Source organism: Hippoglossus hippoglossus, chromosome 24, assembly GCF_009819705.1.
Source record: "Hippoglossus hippoglossus isolate fHipHip1 chromosome 24, fHipHip1.pri, whole genome shotgun sequence".
Taxonomy (NCBI): Eukaryota; Metazoa; Chordata; class Actinopteri; order Pleuronectiformes; family Pleuronectidae; genus Hippoglossus; species Hippoglossus hippoglossus.
This window is the reverse complement of record NC_047174.1, coordinates 18,493,114-18,518,471: the sequence shown is the minus strand read 5'-3', so window position 1 is coordinate 18,518,471 and position 25,358 is coordinate 18,493,114. Positions and strand designations below refer to the sequence as shown.

Below are 25,358 nucleotides of genomic sequence, written 5' to 3'. Positions count from 1 at the left end.
TTTTTCCATGTAACACTGTGAATGAATGTTCCATTCGTACAATATTGCTCCCTCATGTAGACTGAACCCAGGAAATCAAATTCTGGTGACTGACAGCCAGTTATACTGCGCCTGATGTGAATTTGTATGTTTTCCGATGTCATAAAAATGACTGATTATGAGCGTAATTACTTCGGACTGCTGTGGACCTTTGTTTGTCATAAATAGTGATGAACAGACACAAATGGGACAAAAAGAGGCATTTTGGGCTCTTTTATTACAAAGGATGATGTCTGGTCGCTGCATTTCCCTGGTTTCACTCCCTCTTATTGTGAAACTCTCTGTAGCACACTGTAGCCTACAGAGTAGGACACACTCTGTGGTTGTACATTAACCAGAAGGTCGGTGGTTTGATCCCCGGCTCCTGCAGTATGCATGCTAAAGTGTCCTTGGGTAAGACACTGAAGACATTGAATTGCCCCTGACGGCTGTGCCAACAGTGTGTGAATGAAAGAGCACTGTCTATAGAAACTTTTTATGAATATGTGTGTGAATGGGTGAATGTGACCTGTAGTGTCAAGCAAATAAAATAAGATTCTATTAATCCCGAAGGAAATTCTTGTGCAAACTTCCTCCAAGATTATACAATATAGCACAGTAGAACAAACAATAGGGTAATAAATAAATAAAGAAGTGTATTATACATGAAAATATAAAGTGTATATGGAGTAAATGAACCAGTGGCTAATAGAAATAACAATAGAAATGAAAATAAAATAAATTATTTGAAACAATTAACGAATACTAATAAAGTGGAACTAAGTAATATAGGATATTGCAGATGATATTGTACATCTTATGATGCTAAACATGGCAACATTGCACATGAAAAGAACAAAGTAATATTGCACATAGTATTGGTATTATTTTTCTCAATCACTGAGTGGTCTATTAGACTGGAAAAGAGCTTAGTGAATTCTGTCCATTTTAGTCTGTTTACACACACTGAGACACAAATTCTGTACAGTTGGTGTATTAACCGTTTAAACGTCCAAACTGTAAATTTTCACAAATAATCCACGTTGAAAATCTGCTTCATGTTCTGTCTGAACACCTGAGGAGTGTCAGCTTTGATCCATCAGTTTTAATGACACTACAGAATGTTGTTTAAAACACATACATTTAGATTTTACAATACATTATTTTGAGAATAGAATTAACTATAATTATAATTAGAAGTAATAATTTGATTTTGGATTCATTTAATTCCTTCGCAGGGGGGGTCTGGAGGGGCATGGCGGTTTCCCAATGGCACCAGAGAGTTTCTGAAAATCTCACTTCATTCCCACCTTTTTTTTTAATTAATATAACATCTTAACATCTCCTGACTTGACTTTCTGATTGCTGAAGTTATTTTTCTTATCACTTTACGGGGGCCTTTCTTTCACCCAAATGATGTCAGTAAACCTTTATTTAAATTTGATCTGCCATTCACTGGAGGATAAACACCCGGTGAGAGGTGTGAGAAAGTGCAACACTGAGCCTATGGGGCTGTGATTGCCAATTAGCACCTGTCAGCTGACGCCGTCGTCGTTGTCGGCAGCAGGTAACACGTCGCAGATTAACGCCACCTCGGGCTCGGCGCTCGTCAGGTTCAGCAACACCCCTCACTCTTGCTCACCTCAGCTCTCACGCTGTCACTTTAAACTGACTCAGAGCTGCTTCGCCAAACACACGATGAAAGTACTCTGACGTATTGATGTCGCACACCCACACTCACACACATCCACATATACATGTGCCGATGAAAAAACTGGGGCACATCCCACATGTGCTGTGGCGTTGCGGCTCTTTGCTGGGGCCAGCATGCATTAATAAAGAGGCGCCTGTCAAATGACTTTGTCGCTACACTCATTGAAGGAGAAGTCGCTGTCAGATTGTCGTCTTATGTAAAATGAGCATCACAGTTTGTTTTTTTTTACTCTTTAACTCAAAAATTGACAGCGGGGAAGGGCTCCTGGATGCACAAAGCTGCCTCCCTTTCATTCATTTGCTGCACACATGAATAATGCATGAGCCACTGGGTGTTTCAGGTGTGAGATTGAGTGTGGAACGTAACATCTTTCAATGACTGTCTCTTTTATGTACCGGGGAGAGTTACTGCCATTGAGGATTTAACCAAGCCTCCTTTCCTTTGTCTATCACCGTTCAAGTTGACAACATTTCACACATATTTTTTTTATTTTTATTGTTTTATCTAAATGTAAAAACAACATCAAATGAATATGTTATTCTGCTGCAACGGACACTTAAGGTAGCCACTTCATTTTCAACCACACCCCCCAATGACATGCTACAATGTGTAGAAATGAAAATTTGCTTCTAATTGTTATTTTCGTTATTGATTTAGCTTCATGAATCAGATGTTTTCTTTACGAAATATCAGAAAGGATTGTCAAGTAGTGTCAAGACTGACTTCTCTGCAGCTTGGCAGAACAAAATGTGATACAAATCTAAACATATTCTGTTTTCAAGTATTTGACAACATATATTTTGCTCAATAAGTGGGAGTTGCATTGAGATCCCAAAGCAGCAATACCAAAATGGACCCTTCCAGATTATTATAAAATATAGCCTACGTATATTTGGTGATGCACTCACAAGTAAGAAGCATTTTAAATGTTCTGGCTGGGGTGAGCTTATGTACAGTTTTTTTAGTCTCTGTATTTTGGGTGTAAAATCATAACCACTAAGTATAGCTGTGAAATATTGTGGAGTAAATATGAAGTGGTATAAATTGGAAATACTCGTTTTTACTTCTCTAGTAAACAACACTTACTTCGTCAGTGGCTCTTTGTTTGACCTCATATATTAATATTTATTATACTCATATTTTAGGTGAAATTTCCCTTTAAATAAATAAAAGTCTTCCGCCCTCTCCAGCAGGTAGTGCATCCCATGTGTGACTGTCTAGACAGGTCACAGCCTCCTCGTGGAGGAATGTGATTTCACTAATGTGGCTTACTGCCGCCCTTTGCTTTACAGTCAGTGACTGAAGCATGCTGACGCAGACCTGCTTCGTGTTTGAATGACGTTTTCTCCCTGATGCTGGGGGGGGGGGGGGGGGGGGGCGCACTGCTGTGTCTGCTCAGAGCTGCCCCCTTTAGCTCTGCTGCAGGTTAGCAACACTTCACTGACGTGTGTGTCTGTCTGCGGCCACGGAAAGCTGCCACCTACTGTATGTGCAACATAGGGTGAATCATGGAGGCCTCTGCTACTACCAGAAGAAAGAGGGGGAGGCTGGTGCAAAATGTGAAACAAAGACCACCTCCCCCACCACCTTCATCATTCCTCTCTCATGGCCTCGCTGCCCCTGCAATAGCCAGGGCTGGGGAGGGTGAGTGACATCATCTATATCTTATGTGACTGCGGGCTTGCTGAGGGGCGGCCGGTTTAATCAGGGGCTTTGTTGGCCATCACATCATGGGGACAAAACAATTGTGCTTTATCTCAGCGATGCTGACCTCCCGGACCACCCGGCAGGGGGAAGGAACAGAAGAGCACGATGTCCATGTTGGACGATAGAAGATTTACGCACACATAAACAGACACAAGCTGACACTATCCCCATGGGGGACACTCACTCCCTATCTCTGGACCCTAACTTTTACCATCACGACTAAATCCCTAACCATAACCAAATCTAAAACCTAATTCTAACTATAACACCAGGTCTCAACCCTGAAAATCAGGCTCTACCTATGGAGACCTCAATTTTTGTCCCCACGGTGACGCCCTACTAAAATATGAAAACAAACCCACATGCTCAGTGTTTCTCTTTATCATAAGACTTGTGAATGTAAAAGCCAATGAGGATTCCTTAAGATTGGCTTTTGTGAGTGTGCCACAAATATAAGGCAGGGAGTAGAATTTCAAAGAGAGCCCTCCACTGGAGAGGATCAGTCATCGCTGAGATGAACAGAAATGACCTCCATATTGTGGGAGCAAGATGTCAAGTCAAGTCAACTGTGTTTATATAGCACATTTTATACATCAGGCATAGACCCAACTTGCTTCAGGATAACAAACAAAAAAAGGTAAAGATCATACTCGACAAAAATATACACTTTTACATCCCACTGTATAAAATAAGAAAGTAATAGAAAAAAGGATATTATTAATGTACAAAAAATAATAATAATAATAATGATGTGGAAAAAAGTTATCACAAGCTCTAAGTATTGTGAGAAGACCTTTGATGGCCTATGGGTTCTATCTAATCTTTACCATTCATAGATTTAAGTAAGACGTTTGTTTTTTCACAATAAAAATAAATTATTTCTTATTCTGGGATTCACTGCAGAGAAGATAAAAATGAGGGTGATGTGTTCAGACCTATTGGTTTTAGTTAATACTCTGTCTGCAGCATTCAGAATGAGCTTGAGTTTATTTACCGCCTGCCCTTTCAATCCAGCAAAAAGTGTATTTCAGTAATGTAGTCTACTGGGAATAAATGTATGAACTAGCCTTTCAGAATCTGACTGAGGCAGGAACCATCGATCTTTAGAGATGTTTCTGACCTTATCAAAGACAGTCTCAGAGATGTTAGATATGTGCCAATAGAAGTTAAGATCAGTATCTGAAATCACACCAAGGTTATTGGTATGCAAACAAGGTTTTAAGGACAGAGAGGTTAGTAAAGGTCCTGGGAGAGGGATCCCTCACATGTGGCTCTCTCTGAGGTTTCTACGTTCTTTTTACCCTGTTAAAAGGGTTTTTTTTGTAGGCAGAGGATGTCACACCTTGTTAAAGCCCTATGAGACAAATTGTGATTTGTGAATATGGGCTATACAAATAAAATTTGATTGATTGATTGATTGTTAAAGAATGAATCTGGTGTCTCAAAGCCTTGGGACTTACCAAAGGAATTGGTATCTTGTTTTTCAGTAAAAAATGGCCAGGTCAGGTCACTTACTGTGCCGAGGTTGTTGGCAATGAGAGTTGGCATGTTTAATAGTGTATTATCAGCTATAGGAGAAATGTTAAATTCTTGAATGATGGACCCAAGTGGGAGTATAAACAAATTACTAACAGCAGTGGACCAAGAATTGAGCCTGGAAGAACTCCATGTGGAATGCATAACCAATTAAAACAGAGAATGATCTTCCAGTAAGATAGAAAGCAAACTAACCCGGATCTGTGCCTCTCAGGCCGAGTGAAGAGCACTGAAGAGGCATTTTATGGTTGCCTGAGCAAAGTTTAAGACGGAAAACGTAATTGTTGCACTTCCCAAAAGAAACAGGCAAACATGCCAGTGTGCCTAGTTTGAGCAAACATCCTCGCAGTGATGAAAAAGGTCAATCTCAACCATCACTACCGCTTACCTACAAGGAGAAATGCAGCAGCATGTAGCCTTGGCTCTCATGAGGGTTATTGTGAAAATCCAATAATAATCACAAATATTTATGTACACTGAATTGTTTTTTTGAAATTGCATCAGATAGCAAATTAACTTTTTTCATCAGATAAGGGAATCATTTTATTGGCTTGAATGAATCAAATGACCAGTCAAAGCGTGATTCCACTTATTGGCTCTTGCACTGCCTACTTGTCCGCTGAGGGAATGTTGGGACTGGCTGGAGTGATTGATTCCAGACCAGTGCAGGGGTAGCGTAGGGCTCCACTAGGTGGAGGATCTTTGGCTAACGTTTGTGCCCTATGATTTATATTCTGGAAAAAAGGGGGGTCAGTACTGTGATTCAGCAGAGTGCTGGTTCACAGACCTCAAACCACCTCCTGTTTGTCAGTTCTTTCCTCTGTCACGAGCCAAGGAATACTGCACATTTTTCATCTCCAAAAGAAAACACACACACACACACACACAGGTAAACACACTGTAATTCGTTTTAAAAAGACTTAAAATTGAAACTACTGCTTGTGGCTACAGTGTTTTTTACACCACACAGTTTGAAAAAGTTGCACGGAATTCTGAAGAGTTTGTTGTTATGACAAATTAAAAGATAAAAAAAGTAGTTTGTCCTGATTGTTGTGAGGGATACGACCAGAGTTGGGGTTAGTTACAGTCGGGGGTAGGTTATAGGGAATAGAGGAAACATATATTATATATATATAAAGTCTATGTCAAGTGGAAATTTTGTCTTAATAATGGTATAATCCAAAATTAATCATAGGTTTGGGAGTGTTTGAGAAACAAATTGGCTTACTGTCAGAATGACCAGACACAAAAATGACAGCTCTGGTTGTTAGTTCATTTTATTTTTTATTTAATTAATTTTTATAATGTATTTCCCGATCCTGAAAGTAAAAGTGTATCTAGAAAGGGTTTGGAATGCCCCTCACTTGAAGACGAGAAGATCCTAGAGAGGATGGGGCAAAAATAAGCAGAAGGCTCATGAGCAGAATCTGTTTTTAGACATTAGGGGATTCCTACTGATCATTTGTACATCTGAACATATGCAACTTTCACAAGCGTGGTCAGTCGCTGCAGGGATATGACTTATTCCTCTGTTCCTGAAAAGCAACTTCTCGTGACCACCTGAATAATGACTGTCATATCCTGAAAGCGAAGGCAGGAGTAGTGGGTCACTTGCACTGCAAAACCTCTTAGGGAGATCAGGGTCTTACCTTGGGTCAGCGAAACATTGTACTCCATCACTGACAAATTTAGTTTCTTGTTACCAAGACTACAACCTTTACCAAGCAGTTCTTTAACAGAATCCACAATCTTTCTCCAACCTCATTCAAGTAGCTGTAGTTAGCTTACACTATACCCAACTATATAGGTACCCTCTGCCCTGAGACAAATGTAATGGTCTTGTGTTGGTTTAGGAAGGTTGATAAGTGACATCTATCCACCACCTCAGGTCAAACAGATGATCAGGGCTGGACCGGTGAGATGCCGGCTTATCTGAGGGGGCCTTGCCGGGACACCATCACACACATATAGCCTATTAGACAGATGGTAGGAGGCAGGGACCGAGCCTTCCTTAAAGATGGGGGGTTGGGTTGTAGAATATGAAGAGGGAGCAGCACAGAGAGGAGTGATATGGTGCGGTGGGAGTGCTGGCACTAATACCCAACCCCCTCGGTCCAGCAGGGGGTCTCTCTTTCTCTGCCAACACAAGGGCACATCTCAGCCCGTAAGCTGACAGAGAAGATGCAGAGTCTTTGTCTTGAGTGTGAGCGGCCGGGTAGAGGAGCACCTTGAGCAGCCGGCCTGCTGGGAGACAGCGCGCGGTGTGACACCCATGGATGTGCTCTTTAAATTTAACCTTCAAACCCGGCACAAAGAAGTAATGAACATCCCTCTTAATGTAAGGAATACGCAGAATTCATCAGTCTGGGCTTAAAATTCTGCCGTATGTGGTAACAAAAAAAAAAGCTTGGATTGTAATTGATTGCTCCGCCTCAAAAAATGTGTTTGGTCAGAAACAAACAGCCCAAAGACAATCTTGTTGTGTGTTAAACAGTGTAAAGCTGAGGTCATGTCCTCCACAGTGTCTGGTCGCTACTGTAAGCTTAGGTAAGATTAGGATGTACACTATCTGATTTAATCCCCAGTCAGGGGGAGGTTACTTACCCAAAGCTCAGCACCACGAACATCTGAGTTTCTAATGACATAGAAAATGACACTTTACTTACACTTCTCAACATTTCTGTGAAACTGCATGTATTCACAGTTCTCAGCAACGACCCTTTTCACGATGTCAAAGTAACGTTGTCTGGCAACAAAACACTGGTGATATTCCAAGTGAAGGCAGTTTTGAGTCTTTATGGAAAGAATGGTTGTTTGGAAGGAAGAAAGGATGGAAAACCAATCATCAATCTGGAATGAAACCATGAGCATGATATAAAAAATAAGGATGGATATGCAGAATCTCCAGAGTGGTATAAAGGCATTTTAACTGGTTTTGTAATGTGCTGTAAGCGGCTAGTCATATGTGTTTGTTTTTTTTATCCAGGTGATGTTGCAGTGTCTCATTATACTGGATTTATCAGTTTAATGTGTCTTTAATGCAGAGTGCTAGACAAATAAGAGGCTGTCTGATTGCTTACTGTATGTTTTGCTCCAGCTGTCTTTATCAAAGACTTTGCTTTGGCTTCGCGGCAGGCCTTTGTCCCTGCACAGTTCCTGTCATCTCCTCCGGCAAAACAGCTTAACCCACAATGGCGTCATGACAGTGTACAGTGCAGCACCCGTTTCGTTTTCATTGGAGCTGTGACTCAGGCTCCTTACTGTTTGTCTGCGAACACAGAGGTTAATGTCAGGTTACTCAGCAGATCTGATGTTAAAGCGTCGGCGGCTGCCTCCAACGGAGATGCAGTGTTTTCTCTTGCACGGGGAAGCGCTCCATTGTCATGCCATGCCGTGTCTTCATTAGCATGCATGACATGCAGGAATTCACTGAAGCCCATTTGAATACATTAGTCCTCTCTACTATGAAGGCGAAAGGCTGATGTAAGGGAGGAGTGCTGGGTGAGGGAAGAGGGAGAGTTATTATGGGAGGGTAGGAGGGAGAGAGGGGAGGGTGATGTAGTATTGCTCAGCCTGTTTATAGAAGGATATTTGGCAGGCTTCCTAAAATTGTCATGTGAATCGCCAGTGTTTGTGATTGGCCTCTGCCTGTAATTTCCTGCCCTGTAATGGTATTGCTTGTCCACTCCAGATACATAGCACAGGACTGTTAGACTAAAATGGCCCCTATCTGTCCTGTTGATACATCTGTGTCTTTGTCTTAACTCATACACTAAGTACTGCTAACAGCTGACATGTTTCAAACATCATGGTGGCCAGCTAATGACCAGGAAACACTCCGTGTATCCTATTCTTTGTTTACCCGTGAGTTTCCTTCATTGTGACCATCCCTCTCCCTCTCTCATTTGCCTCCGTCCACCGTGCCCCACTATTTTCCTCTTCCCTCCCTCCGTCCTGCGTCGCTCCCTGTGCGATTCCCTTCATTAGGCTGCTGTGCTGGTTGTAACAGTGGAGTAATCACATATGGTACAGGGCACACATAAAGATGTGCTCCCGCAGGCAGCAGCTGCTGATACTAGCTGAAAATAGATCCCTGGTATGCTCAGCACTTTTTCCTCCAGCGGCATTGCTGTTTATCAGCAGCCTTGGATGCAGCCGGCCTTATTTAAGCTACCACTGCCTCACCAATGCGGTCGGCATGGTTCAATCTACCACACATAACTCGTGTGTGTGTGTGTGTGTGTGTGGGTGTGTGTGTGTGTGCGAGCGTGCGTGCGCGTGCATGCATGCTTATGAAGAGAGGCCGTTGTAGATATTTCCGTGCACACTTTCAGAACACGAAAAGGCTGTTATGTATGTTGTTCTTTGTGTGTGCGCTTTATGTGTGAGTAGAATAACTATTAATTTACATATCATGCCTCAACTGACACAGTAGAAAGTTTACAATAACAAGTGGTGAAAAATGAAACATGGCAACATAGTATAAACTCCATTGTGCTGTCTCAACTGAACAAATTATTTGACTACTTGTTAATGATTAACCAAGTATAAGGGGTCACTACTGGTCCAGATAAATATTTTACACTGGTAATGTCAACTTCATTATCATTAAGAAACCGTTGATTGATTAATTTGCTGCTGGACTGATTGTTTAGTCTGACAATCCATCACACACAGCCAGTTTGTGTATCGAGTGTGTCTGTGGTTGTTTGTGTGACAGTTCAGACTCATCAGGAACAACGTTTATTTGTTCATTTTAACCAGTCGATCTAGTTTTGGTTTGTTTCTTCATATAACTATGAAGTAAAGTCCCAAGACCCAGAATAAGCTAGAATCTTTGTCTTCAATTAAAACTATTTCAACTTCCGCAGATGTGTCTTAACTTTGCTCCACCTGCAGTGGAACTTTGTCATTTGTAACTTTATTGCAACCATATTCAACCGACTTAATTTCTTCATGTCTAACCTGCTCATATTTTCACTGAAAACTCATTAGTTACTACACAAATCCTCAAAGAAGAGAATTAAAATATTTAGAAACAAAATGGTATTCGTTACACATTGTGTAAAGTGTATACAAATTTTCAAATGTCTTTTGTAGCTGCAAAAAGCTTCCTCAGCCCTAAGCTAAACTAGGAGTTTGAATTTTGAAAGGTGAGGGAAAGGGTCTCATTAAAAGAAAATGCCTTTAGTTGCATTATGGTAAAAGTAGGAGCCAGTGCTTGTGGAGATTAGCTCATACAAGTGCTGAATCAAAATATCACTGCCTCTTCTGCACAGATTTTATCCATCCTATCATATTATCATTATGTCTAAAACGACTGTTTTTTATGGATGTGTTGTAATGGTAAATCACTGGAGGGTCCCTTCAATGCAGAAATTAAATACTGAATTTATAAATATAATCAAGATCACGCAGCGGCATGATTGTGAAGATAAAAGTGGCACACACAGCAAAGTATTGCTGCTTGGTAGAGAAAAAGAGCGATTCAGATTCATCGGGTTCATTAATGCAGCATGTTCAGAAATGTGTGTGCTGCAGCAGGAGTGTAGTGGATGTGCTGTGCTCATCAGTAGAGCAGCTCGTCCAGTCAAAGCCTCTACCCTCCCCCCAATACATCACACTCACTCACACACACTCCCACCCCCTTACTGTAGCGCAAGCAGGTGCACACATACACTCACAAGCCCCCAGCACAGATATGGAGTCAGCAGCTTCCTCTTCACAATGACCGATGCTCACAGTGCCGTTGGACTGTCTGTTAGCCGGAGCTCACTGCTTCAGACCAGAGGAATACTGGAAAATACAGGCTGTGGATGCACTGGGTTAACACAAGAAGGAGGTTCAGCTACCACAACCGACTGGAGCGCACCATGCAGATCAAAAAACACTGAAATATCTTAAATTAAGTGTTTATAGTTGGCCCATAACACATTGTACGCTGTATGCAAACAGATGTGTATTTAGCATAGGTCACATCTGCTAAGTCTGCTGCTGGCATTGTGTTTTAGATCATAAACATTTGGCTGTCTGAAATCATATCAGCGCAACAAAGAAACCAGCAGATGTGTGAATGAAACAAACAGGAGAATTCCGATTTAAGCCCAAATGAGACATGGCAACAGCAAACCCATCTAACGAAGCGATGCACAACTTGCTTTTTATAGCACGGTTGATCAAAACTGGTCACTGCTTCTTTGGCAATGTGGGTAAGAGGACCACAAGTAGTGATTTATAAAGCAAACTGGGAAATATCTCAAGCTGTTATGGGCCAGCTGAAAGAAGAATGGAAAGATTTGACAGCTATCGCTTGGAAGGAGCTGCAGCAAATTTCACTGCAAATAACAAGAAACATGAACTCATAGTGTTTTAAGAGAGACTCACAGATAACAGTGGCTTTGTGGAAGAGAACAATGTGCAATGGAGGGCCAACAGGTTATGATGCTTCTCAATGGGTTTATCATAGGATGATCAGTGGGACTTGTCAAATGCTTTGACTTCCACAGTCACCAGATTCCAACACAGATGAACACCTAAGGGAGATTTTGGAGTGGTGTGTCAGACAGCACGCTCCATCGTCTGCCCTGTAGAAATCCACACACTTGGAGAATCTATCCAAATGCATAAGTGATTTAAAATCATACAATTAAAGCTGTTAAACCGATAGTGTTAACGACATGGTAACATTGAAATAGTTTTTAAAAGGCAACTCTAATGTCATCATTTTAAAAGGAAAGAAACCAATATAAAAACGACAAGTAGCATTCCTCATACCAAACCACTCCAATCAAATTGTGCCACTACATTATATAAACATAGTGGTTAAAATGCAAGTGACTGATTTATAGCTCCACCACAGTCACAAGCATAGGGCTGTAGCTACCATTTACACATTAAAACATCTTAAAAAGACTGGACCTACAGTAGGTTACAAAGAGATGATTAATTACATGATTCTAAATGTTCAAAAGAAAGTGTATAATTTTAAACAAGGCCATGGTCTGTTGCCTGTTAATGATGCAGTGACACATGCAGCAGCAATGTGATTATCAAAATGTCGATGTCATTTTTAACAAAGAAGTTTATCCAGATGAAACATGTTAGTCATCAGACATCTGGATCTTACTTTGCCTCGTGGTGAAAACCTTCTGTCTGATGAGCACAGATGTAATCAATGGTCGTGAAGACAACAACTCCCACTGTCCCACACTACTTCACAACATCACCAAACTCTGTCTTTTTGTTATTGTTTTTAACCCCCAGCAGCAGATCATAACAGATAATGCATTTAACCACATTATCCCCATCTGTATTTTGGAGTCATGTTCCTCAAGCTATCTATACTGACATCTTTTTGTTTCCTTACCAAACTATTTTTTCCGAGCAAAAAAATCCACAGAGTCAATTCTGTATTTTTTTAAGCTTGATAGCAGAGAAAATAAATCCTGTTTTACTAGTGAGGTGTCTGGCAGAGATTGGAGGACCTCTGGAAGCTGCTGCCGATCTCGCACAGCGAATGCTGTTCCACTATGGGTTATTTCATGTTCTCGTTTCCGACAACAAAGGCAGCAAAACAATCAGTAAACTGTGGGCTCATTAAAACCACATAGGAATGCTCATCCCTTACATCTACGAGCCTCTGTTAGGTTTCGTAAAAAAGCGTTTACATTGCTCAGACCCTGAAAAGACACTTTGTGGAGCAAACAATACCACCCCAGATTCAAAGGGAATCGATGGTAATTGCATTTGTGAGCGCACCTTTTCTCCATGTGTGGTTTGATCACATTCCCTGAGTGCCTAAACAGTAATATGCTTGTCACCAAGGAAATGAACAAAGGTAAGGCTGCAGGGACTGGATTCTCGAGCCTGACTTAAGTGATGAACGCAACCTAGTGTGAACCTCACGTTAATCTCTAAACAGCAGACAAGCCCTCTATTACAGCCAGCTCCTGTGGATCCTTTCTCTCGTCTGTGTGCTCGGTGACAGCAGAGGGCAGTCTGGACTTCTGCAGGCTCAGGAGTTTACCTAATTATCTGGCATTAAGTCTAAATGGAAGGCTTCCCTCTTTCATCCCGTGCCACATGGCCACAACAGGGATAAGCCACAGTCTTACAAACCATTAGGCTTTACAGGCACTTGACCTGAGGATGCAGGGTACTGACACAGAAAGTGAGGCAGTGGGGGCAAGTCTTGATCAGAGCACAGTAAAGAGCGATGCTAGAAATATTCATTTCAATGTTGTGAGGACAAAATTAACTCTTCAACTGAGGTTTAACCAAAGTATAATGGGGGCTGAAAATCAACATCATTATTTTGTCCATCAGACCTGCAGTGTAGTGTGAAGTGGCAAATGTTTTCATTGTGCTTGGATTCATAATCTGATTTGTTTTGTTTATGACCAAATAGTTCCTGACTTAAATAATAGTTTTTGGAGTTTCAACCAATTTTTTAGGCTGCTTGTGTTTAAACAATATTTAACTAACTTAGCCTTCGTTTGGTATCAGTGTCATAGGTTCTGGAACTGATACTAAACCTCAGTATCACGCTATAAAAACTCTGTAAATTCACTGTCATAAAGAATGACCATCATTTGGCCTTCTAGCAACACACTTAAGGCATGATTTCTACTCCCCCTGCATCCAAAATTGAATACATGAAACTGAATGAATGTAAAGCAGCGTTTGTGCTTAGACATCTTTCCTTGAGTAAGTCCAGGTTTTTCAAATATATAGCAGTAACAATGCTATGACCACAGAGCACACAGAGGTGGACTGCTGGAATGTCCCACAGGTTATCATGAATATGAGGATGGACACACAACCTGCCAACATTCCCAGAGTACCAGTTCTTATTTACTGCTGTATACAGTAGAATGTTCAATGCTGACCCGATAAAAAGATTAACTGGTACTTCACAGTGTTTGTTTATGGTTGTTGGAGCTGTCGGGATATCTCACCACACTCCGAATGCTCTGAACAATGGCTGTGCTGATGGTAATGCTGGCAATTTCCCTGTTTTTTTGCAGGTCACTGCCAGGGGATTTGCCCCATTGTTGCAGTTTGCCTACACTGCTAAGCTGTTACTCAGCAGAGAAAACATCCAGGAGGTCATCCGCTGTGCCGAATTCCTGCGCATGCACAACCTCGAGGACTCATGCTTTCGCTTCCTGGAAGCTCAACTGCGCAGTGAGGATGATGGCCTGCTGCCCTACCACAAGGTGGCTGCGGTGGCTAACAACTCAGAGGATGAGAGCATGCAGCCAGAGATGGAAAGGCCCACCTCCCCTAGGGTGCAGCAGTGTGCTGATGCCCTTACCTCCTTTCGATGCCCTGACAATGATCGGCTAGCAATTGCTATTCCCAGTAACTTCACGGATGGCCGGCTGGACTTTGATAGACATGGAGTGTCAGACCTGCCACGATGCCCCAAGTACAGGAAATACCAGTGGGCTTGCAACAAGCACAATAATGACAACTCCTCACACACCAGTACCTCAGGTTTTCCAAGCACATTAAAGGAGAGCAGCATTGGTGGGGCAGTGGCAGGTCAGGGGAAGCTGCCTTTGGCACAGATCAAAGTTGAGCCACAGGTGGAGGAAGAAGCCATCTCATTGTGCCTGTCAGGGGATGAGCAGGATGTCAGGGATAAGGACGTTGTGACAGCTATGGAGATGGATAACCCAATATCTATTGAAAGAACCAAGAGAACCAAGTCTCCTTCCTGCCTCCGAGCCCTCATCAAGAAAGGGATTGACCTCCCCAGCCTGCCCAACACATCACAGCAGCTATTCGCCAACAGACTTGTTTGCCCCCAGGACAAAGGAAACTCTCAGGGAGATCATAAAAAAGACTTCGGGCCTTTCACTGGGGAGCTGGGTCTGACTCTTACATCCCCAAAGGACATGGACGGTTTCCCAGCAGGGTTGTCTCTCAAATCTGCTTCCTGTGATGGGGTCTGCAAACAGGAAGTTGAGCTAGACCGTCGTAGTGTCATATTTTCCTCAGGGGCCTGCAAACGTCTGGGAACCCCAGCGCATTCCTACCCAGGAGGGAACTCTTTGGAGATGGAGCTCTCTGAGCACATGCCAAAGGGCCTTTGGGCTGGATCCAGCCAGTCTCTCCCCACCTCCCAGACCTATTCTCCCAGCACCACCTCCACTGAACCTCCACTTCTATGCCGCCCACGGCCCAACACCAGCTGCCCAGTGCCAATCAAAGTATGCCCGCGCTCGCCAACTTGTGAGACACACACCAGGACTTCCAGCTCCTGCTCCTCATACTCCTATGCGGAGGACGGCAGTGGAGGCTCTCCCTGTAGCCTGCCACAATTTGAGTTCTCCTCCTCACCATGCTCCAATGTGGTACGCTGCCTCAATGTGGACCAGCAAGAGCAAAGTGTGGGAGGGGATACCCTTTTTAACCAAGGGCAGCCCAAGATCAAATGTGAGCAGTCGTACGGCACCAACTCTAGCGACGAGTCAGGGTCCTTCTCAGAGGGAGACAGCGAGTCCTGCAACGTACAGGATCGGGGTCCAGAGGTGAGTGTAAAACATTGTCTTTCACATGTAACACAATGATACATCACACTCAATTCCACCATGGCTAATTATATTGCAGTGCCCTGCTCTCCAGGTCTGCATTAGCAGTCATTAAATCATCATGTAATTGAAGTAGGAGTGTTCAGTACAAGATTTACAGCACCACCAAAGGGCACAGATGTGCTTTGATATTATTAATCTGCTTTATGCTCTGCTGGAGATCTGTGTAATGAGTCTGAATATGTGAGCCCAAATGCACTAGGACACTCTAAATACATGAGGATGTGGTGTTGTTTTTAAGACTGTGATTGGTTGATCATCCTAGCTGTGAGTAGAGCATTTGTGAAAAGCACTGCAGGCGATTGAGGGGTCAGGATTCTCCCAGGGTAGACCTGCCCTCTGAAGTGATTCCCTCCGGTAATGTTTTTCCCTCTGCCAGTGCCAACAAGTCTAACTAGCTAATTTTATCCCAGCAGAAGCACTGACATCTATAATCCGCCTCCATAAATCTGCATATGCTAATTCTCAGTGTAGCCCAGCCAACTTCTGACATTTCTGATCTATCAACAATTAGCTGTGATACCCAGCCGCAGTGAAGGTGCGCAATGCGTTGCGAAAGGATTACAACCAATACATCACAGCAGTGCTGTGCTCCGGAATGTGAGTGGGCGAGAGGTTGCGCTCAGTCTCGTGACAGGACTGTAGTGCAGTTTGACAGTGCTGGCAGTGACGGATGAATAGCCAATCCTCTAATCGTCCTCCCCTAATCCCCCTGGGCAGACGTTCTCCAAGCTGCAGACTAGACGACTGTTGTTGTTTACCAGGTAAAGATCAGTGAGGGACTCTAATTCACAGATGCAGTGCAGCGCAGGTGTAATAACATGAAGTGAGCCGATTACCCACCTGAGGTAAAAAGACAATAAAATGATTTCACAAAGAACACCTTTGCTTCCTCATAGAGCTGCTGTTTACTTTAATGATCAGATTAGTTCCATCTGCATTTTGCTAACATATTATTATTATTATTGTTATTGATGAAAACTCTCTATCACTAAAATGTCTCAAATACTATTAGACACTTGGAACAGGCTCAGTTTTTCGTTTACTGCCTTGCTGTGGATTTTTTTTTATATGAAATTACAAACTTTTGGCATCACGTTACCACCATGATGCCTGATGTCTACATGCATAGAAAGAAATATTTCTGCTGATCTTGGTGGAGAGGCCTATTTAAAGTGCACATAGGAGAGAGAGAGAGAGAGAGAGAGAGAGAGAGAGAGAGAGAGAAACTAGTGTGTTGCCATGGTGATCAGATTCACAGAGCATGCTGGTGTGTTGCAGGGGTAGGGAGCTATATGACAGGATTGTGCTTCTCCGTGGAAATAATTCAGTTCCACTGCACAGAGTTGCAAGATAAAGAGGCTCAGCAGTAATGTGTAATTATTACCTTCCGAGCATGACCCATCGCCATCAGATTTATGGGGCTCTGAAGGGCCTGCTGAATGTGCTGCCCTATATTATGTGGGATTGATTTACAGCACTGAGCTGTCAACCCAGCTCAAAAAACGACTGCAAGACGTATCAGTTCCCTTTGTGTTGGTGAGACTGTGTTTATATACTGTATGTAAGTGTCAGCCATTGTAGGCCGTCCATTACTCCACACAGTATTGACTCATACAGGGTTATCTGCCAGCTCTTGACTAACTATCACAAGCTGTTGATAACATTCTTCATGAATGAATGTCTCCCAGATCTGCCTGCTCTACAGTTTATTGTGCCGGTGTTATAGTGGAGGTCACAGAGGGGTAGTTACAGAATGAGGTTCCGTGTCAGGTTACTTCTCTCTGGCCTTTATGTGGTGAAGAAATGCTACCTCATGCTTCCTGGGGCACTCGTTTGTCCTACCACCCTTCTCAGTAATTCGGGTGTACAAACAAACATATGGAGAGGGCCGTCCTCACTGTGTGTGCCGAACAAATAGCAGAGGGGGAAAGCTGCTTTGGTAAAAAATAGCTGTGGCCCAGGACTGCGGACTAGACACAATGAATACTGATGAGGAAGGAAGTTATTAAATTGCAGCCCGGTCTGACCAGTGCGTTGTCATTCAAGGTAGCCAGAGTCACTTGAGGTCTCTGGGCACTGCCCAGAGAACTGGAGCTGCCCAGAACTATCAGGAGCTAAACACAGACAGCAGACACAGTCACCTTAAAAAGACTTAGGCCAATAACACATTCTTCTCTCCGGCTCTCTTAGGGGGAGTTTATATATAGTGTCATGTTTAGATTATCAAGTAAATTGGCCGTAGCCTACTTTTATGACGAAGTAATGTCTGTTTAAATCAGTGTAGGTGTGACTTAGCCTAACTCTTTAGTAACAGTAATGATTGGATTAACTTTCTAATTATTGCACTTCAAAATTAAGCAAAAAAATCCCAGATTGCCACGGTTGCCACCATTTTGCACTTTTGACCTCATATGGAGCCAGAGTCTGGGCAGTAGTAATCGTAGTGTGGAACCATGGTATCAAGGTTCCGCCAATACATGCGCTGGACCAATTGCAAATCAGTCTGAGCTGGCAATCATGACGTTTCACCCTTTACAGCATAACATAGCTTGTTTAAACCAAACTTATCAGAAACATGGAAACTGGAACATGCATCAGTGTGAAAGGAACTACCTAAAGTGATAGACACAATTTTTTTTCAGGTGATTTGACTTTTTAGTTGTTAAGCAGTTTTCTAACATCGAGAATTCAAGGTTTATTAACTGCAGCGAGCCACAAGCATTCACCCATGAATAACCAAACTAAAGTTGAATCCAACAGCATGAAGATACATTTTTCCATTCACTACACAGCCAATATGCTCGCTTATGTGTGCTGATCTTATCAAAGTTGCTGAGATGTTGAGACAAGAAACTGACATTATACTCTATCACTTGAATGTCTTTACACTCTTACTTATTTGTGTTACTTTTACTCTTTGTTTTACACTTTAGTACATATTACAGTGTCCACATAGGGTGGCTTTACAGGCCTTGATTTGCAGCAGAACCACAGGACGGGTCTCAAAACAGTAGTTCAGATATTGCAATCATGCAGGTCACAGCTAATGTTATGTGGGCTGCAACAATCCCACTTGGATTTAACAACTCTGAAGGAGAAATTGCATCTACAATTATCTGGACGTATAGAGATGCACGATACACGCAGAAGCATTTGTTCCTCAGTCTGTCTCCTTCTCTCTTTGTGTCTCTCCGAGTTGCAGCTCCGAGTTGCAGCGTAGGCGTTGAGCTCATTTCAGTTTATCGTCTGGCCACTGAGGTGCAAATATTGATCTCAGAGCGAGTGGGAGGAATAATGAAGCAGTCCTGATACATTAGCACACAGTTTTTTGTTTGTTTTGTTCCGTTGTTTTATAAAATGAAAAAAAATATATATTTTAAAAAACATGAAGTAGAATGAAAGTGTTCAATATCCTACGCGCCTTGGACAATGACAGAGATGCTCTACTGAGTTGGCTGTGGTCAGAGTCCGATTGGCCATTCATCCCAGGGGACTGTGGTTAATTTAGTTAAAGCAACCTGACAATATCTGTTAGTGTTAACTGTGATAAAATAGTTTTTTGTAAATACAGTAATGGCTAAATTATGTAAACCATTACAAAGACGTACTGTATCTGTAATGTCTCAATGATGATGAGCGCAGCTGAATGGAAAGCAAGTTTCGACGTTTCAAGTCAACATTGGTGGGATGTTTGTTCCCTTCTTAAATCTATATTTAACAAGGGGAACATGTATAAAAATGTACTTATGCTAACACAGGGAGCCTTATTTTGTAGCCTACCACGTACACAGAGGGAGACTTGTTCAAACTGAGCAACAGAAGTTCTGTTTACCCGAGTGTTTTACTTTGAAATCTATATTTATCTACCTTGATTCATTTATATACGAAGAATGTAGTGACAGGGTAATGAGATACCCCTGAATCGATCCTGAAGTATGTGTTGCATCACTCTGGAGCGCTGAGATAAAAATAGAGACCTTAAAGAGAATACTTTTATTTGTTGAGTCTGCAGAGAAGAGGACAGTGTGTGTAGTGTGTGATCGGGCCGGACTGGCGATCCCCGGGATGCTGCTAGAGCTGAGCTACAGCAAACTAGGAGGGCCCTCAGGGCCAGCCGGGGCACAGAAACATCTCTATTCCTCTGCAGGGCTTTACATCCTGTGGTCGTCCTGGCACCACTGAGACATTTAGCATCCAGCTAACTTACAGTGGTAATCTGCGAGATTCTTGTTGTGTTGCTTTTGGCCACATCCTTGCAGCTTGGAAGCGAGTGCCATGGTGTTTTTGCACTCAGATTCTGAGAAATAGCTTGGCAATCAAACAGCGTGTCCAATGCTGAAAAGTTTGTGTTGGTGTTGGGGATTTTCTGTTAATGAAGTTTGACACTTTTTTTCATAGTTAACTATGAATTTCCTCATGTGTTTATTCCAAATATTGCAGTTGCTGCTGCCAGTACATTAAAAAAGGATCAGTAGATTTTTCCATGGAAATATGTACATGAATTTCAATGCTTCTAGCATAAATAAAGTTTTTAATGAAGCTGATAGAGGTAAAAATAATAATTCATGATTGCATCATTCAGCAATAATAACAACAGTAATTTATTCATCTGAAAATGTTTCAGATTATTACTATAATCCCCGGGATAGAACAGTTACGACTGAACTGCTCATCGGTACCTTCATTAAGATTTAACCCAGCACATGCATGTGTATTGCCGCGTTATAATCCCATTTATTAGCATGTGCGATGTAGCAAGGTTAATTACAGAGATACTTCAGAGATACAAGATGCGATCTCATTTGGTTTTGTATTAGATAAGGGACAAGTGTGACACCGACCTGGATCAGAGGTGTCAGGCAGCAATCACTTTAGAAAATTGCTTCAGCCTCGAATGCAAACTGACAGAGGAAATATCAGAGTGCTGACAGCCCCAGGGCCTTTGTGTGAAACGGCTGTGAATGGAGTAAGTGCTTTGGTGTGAATGAAGTGAGTGTTAATGTCTTCAGAGCAGGTCAAGAGACTGCAGGGGAGCCCAGAGTGACCCCTTCCAGTGTGGGTCATCCAGGAGCTGTCCCACCCTGCTATTACAGCTCACCTCAGGTCTCCACCTGACTCAGCTCAGCAGCTGCCCGGCCTGCAATGTCATGCAAAGATATCCTATTAACCACTAGAATAAGAATTTTACTACAAGAGCTAGTCCACTAACACATTGTTTATTGATCATTTAAACCGTACAATTAGGAGCCCACTTTAAATTTTGTATGTATGCTTTGTTGCCAGAGTTTACAAAGTCTTTCTGCTTATCCTCAACAATGTAAGTTAGTCTCTTTTAACCCAACACAATCATATCCACATTTTCAAGTGAGTGTCCCCCCTCATGGTTTGAAGAAGTCCAGAAGTTCAGTCTGTTTCAAGTTTTGCACAAAGACATTCCGATGTATTCTAATTACACAGAGTTTGACATGTAAAGGGACTTTGGTGTTAAACCTGTCTGACATACATTTTATAACATCCCTCCAGGGATTTTGGATATTTGAACATTCCTGTAAACATTGAAATAGAGTATCGTATCATAGCACCAAAAGCTGGGAACCTCACTGTGACAATATTTATCAAAAAGTAGTTCCAGCAGTCTATCTCCCTAAAACTGCAAAATCTTTAACTTTTTAGTCTATAGGGTAAAGCAATCTGATGCAGCTTGTTGATTAATGAACATTTTTATCTGACTCTTAGAAAGAAAATAAGGGATTTCTCTAGATGAAATAACTGTTGCAGTGAGGCGATATAGTTTTAAAGGAACACAGAGCCCTCTTTGTACTGGAGGCACATATATGTGTACTCTCTTCTAATCTCACTCTGGGTAAGATAAGATACAGATCATGTTTTTTCGATAGTTTAAAAGAAAAATCTTCGTTATTTCAACTTAGTTGGTTGGTTGGAGTTAATATGTCCTTCACATATTAACATTTGGTCCAACATCATAAAAAGGTCCAGACTGTATAAGCTTTGCACACCTGCAAGTGGGCAGTTTATCACTTGCTAAAAACAGCAGATCTGTTGAAGGAAAGTCAAAGACGTGTCCTGAAGACACTCGTCTTGTCTGTTTGCTTCAGGTCATTGTCGTGCTGAAATGTGAACCTTCACCCTATAGTCTCAGATCACATGCATCCTTGAGCGGGGTTTTCTTCACAGACCACTTAGTGTTTGGCTGCATTCATTCTTCCCACTGTTCTGACCACTCCTCCTGTGTCCCTGCCATTGAGAACCTTCCCCGATGCCATGAGGCTGCCACCACCATGCTTCACCATGGGGAGGATAACCAGCTGCAGGGCTGCATTTCCATCAGACTCACCCCCAAACAGTGAAATTGTTGTGTCATCAGATCAGAGAATCTTTTCGCTCACTCTCTCAGTCATTTTAAATGCCATGTAGCAAACTCCAAGCAGGCCGTCATATAACTTGTATTTAAAGTGGCTTCTGTCTAGCCACATGACTAAAGGCCTGATTGATGGAGTGCTGCTGAGCTGGCTGTCCCTCTGGCAGGTTCTCTAATCGTTGCAGTGGACATTGTAAGAGTGATCATTGAGTTCTTGGTCAACTAACCAACCTGACCAACGCCCTTCTTCTTGGATCGCCAATTCTAGAGGAATCCAAACTTCCATTTCACAAACATTCAGGTTACTATTTTTGAGACATTTCACTTTTTTTAATTGTAATACATTTAACTTTGTCATTGTGAATAATTGAGTGTAGATGGATGTGCAATCTACTTCACAATGAAGTGAGTAAAAATGAAAGGGTGTGAAAAGCCTTCAGTATGTAAAAATGATCACGTTACTTCTTTGACTGAATCTTCCCTTTGTCCCACATGGTGTTGTATCTTGAGACAGAATTTGAGTCTTGAACATCCATTATGTCTGCACGGTGCCCGGTGTCAGGGCTGGGGCCCAGCACAGCGCTGGTCCGGATAATAGATGAGCCCTACTTCTCACTCTGTACCCCACTTGCAGCATAATGACCCAGAGAAAGAGAATGACTGAGGGAAGGGGGAGGAGGGGGGGTGTGAAGAGAATTGAGGAATAAATGTAAATCCAGAACGTTGGGTGTGAATTTATGACCGCGGTGGAAGTGTACTCAGTCATTGCAGCTTTGCCACTGAACTGGTTCTCATGGTGGGCGGCTAAATTTAGCCATCCCCTGTGTACCAGTGAGTGGTGCATGCAGGGGAAAAAGAAACCAGCACAAGGTTGCAGCGTCTCCTTCCCCCTTGACTGGTTTGGACAAAGATCTCATCAGATGCTGTGGCGGTAAAGCCCGCACTCCTCTCTCTGCTGTTCAGTGTATGGTACAGAAGCTATCTAATCACAAATATAGTCATCTTCACCTCTGCTTTACATGAAGCTGGCAGCTCGCACTGATGTTTTATAGCCCTCCCATCACCTCGCTTTGAGGCTGGAGTTGTCATGCCCTGGCAAAGAAGCGAGAGCCCACTGTGGCCTTGAAAGCTGGGGTCATTATTTATTCATGTGTCTGCATGCAGATGTTGAGCTGAGATGAGAAATAGGGCTCCTGGCGGCTCAGAGGGCTGCATTTCTAACGAGGAAACTCGAGCTATTTTCTCTTTCAGAGACAGATTGACGTCTACATTTGCCACGCTGTGAGGAGTAATTTCAATTATGTCATGAGTAGGCACCTTGCTTTATCCCCCTGTGTGCCGAGCTCACACCAGGTGACACCTCAGCCACTTCTGGGCTCCGGTATGGAGAAACATTGCTGCGCTGCCTCTGCTGCAGCCCCTGCTTGCAGTCATCTGAGCGTTTAAGGGTCTCCGGGGAGCATCTGGCCCTGCTTCAGCAACCAGGTACATTGGGAATAGAGTCGCATCCCCTGCTCCTTTTCCCCCCCCACTCCTCCTCCTTTGTTTGGCTTTGTTCTTCCTGAGCTCCGCGGAGGCAGCCACAGGGAGGGAGAGGAGAAAGAGAGAGCTGCAGCTCCTCTCATCTCTGCCAAGCTCTCCGGCTGTCTTCCTCTGGCTCTTTGTTATGCCTCTGCTGCTTCCCTCGCTGCCTAAAGCTACAGCTCCCTGGTGCACACAGATACCACTGGGGTGGATCTGCCTATGATGTGCTTATCATAAGGTTTGCCATCACCTCAGGGAGAGGGGCTGACTTGTTGTTGCTCTCCAAACTGAGAAAAAGAAGAAAAAAAGCATACAACCTCACATTAGCTGAGGTGTATCTGGCTTTGTGCTCTGCCAAATCACTGCCGTATTTATTGCACTAATTCTTTTGTTCTGCAGCCAGTAAGGAGCGCTGCAGATATTCATGACCCCAGAAATCACCTGACACTGATTTGGATCAGGTTGACAAGTCACTTCCCCCAAATCCTGGCAGACTCTTCGATCAGATGGAGACGCGCTGTTCCAGGACAGATGGAGTGGGACTCTTTTCTTGGATCACCTTTTCCCCTCTGCTGGAGAATGTGCTATATGTTCAATCTGAGGAGGACGGAGCTGAAGGCTTCTCTCATGTCCTGCTCTGTGTGGAGTGGTGCTCTTCTGTCACCTTGTGGTCAAATGTAGCGACTGCCTCACTGCAAGTGCACATAGTCATACTGTACATTGATTTCCCTGGAAAAATACTCTTCATAAGCTTAACCCTTCATCTATCGCCCTCATTATAACACACATCACACAGGAAATTTTCCATTTCCATATGTGTGAAAGTGGAATATATTTTAAACTTATAGTTCAGTAATACATTCTTAATTGAGTTAATCAATTAATAATTGATTGTATATCTAAACTTTCACGTGACTTTGTTTTTTGCCCTTTCAAAATGTCCCTGTTGGTGGCATGGTTAAAAAGAGTATTAGTGAGATTAATAGATTAAACATTGTCAAAAGACAATGCTTTTTGCAGTGAAATACCTCAGACTCAGTACAAAATAAAGAAGACATTTTTACTTTAACTATATGAGCAATGTCTATCCATCTAAATTACTGCTGAATAATAATACAAACTGAATCTGTCTAATGGATGATGTGACTGATCTTTTTTGTCCTTTTTCCAGGTGAAGCTCCCTTTCCCCGTAGATCAAATCACAAATCTTCCAAGGAATGACTTCCAAATGTTGGTGAAAATGCACAAACTGACCTCGGAGCAGCTGGAGTTCATCCATGACGTGAGGCGGCGGAGTAAGAACCGCATCGCCGCACAGCGCTGCCGCAAGAGGAAGCTGGACTGCATCATGAACCTGGAGTGTGAGATCAGGAAGCTGGTAAGTGGACTGCTTCCATCAGCACCAACTATGAGACCCCCATGTCTTCATTATGGCATCAAGAGTAACAGTTGATGAACAAATGAACTGATGATGAGGTAAAATACCTGAAGGACGGACTGTGGTTGTTTGGTGCAGCTCCATTCTGTCAGCACTTCAGAGTGCCCTCCGGTGTGAGTGTGTAAAACTCGGAGGCTTTGAGTTGTTGTGTCAGCCTCAAGATGTGTTACAGCCTCTGTTAAAGGTCCCCAGATATTAATTACAACAATAAAACGTTTATTGTAAACAAGCTTTAAACATCACAGCTCACACGACTGACTGAATTTCCTGATAACCTCATAATAATAAAAAAAATTAAAAAAATTCCAGGATATCATAGGGATGTTAGGAACATGGGCTGTGTGGACCTCTAGTGGTAGGACATCTGAACTGCAACAACATCAGACACAACACCCCCATATTATTGATTTTATTTGTATAATGAGGCCGAAGTGTAATCAG

General features: G+C 42.7%; 1 protein-coding gene across 3 annotated transcripts in view; it reads left to right on the top strand.

Moving 5' to 3' along the window:
- Positions 1–25,358, top strand: part of bach2b (BTB and CNC homology 1, basic leucine zipper transcription factor 2b) — a 94,359-nt gene that overhangs the window by 62,176 nt on the left and 6,825 nt on the right. For all 3 annotated transcript variants that reach the window (XM_034579621.1, XM_034579622.1, XM_034579623.1), the window contains exons 3-4: positions 14,002–15,513; positions 24,651–24,857. In XM_034579621.1, coding sequence (XP_034435512.1) covers positions 14,002–15,513; positions 24,651–24,857 — 1,719 coding nt within the window. The remainder of the gene's footprint in view (positions 1–14,001; positions 15,514–24,650; positions 24,858–25,358) is intronic.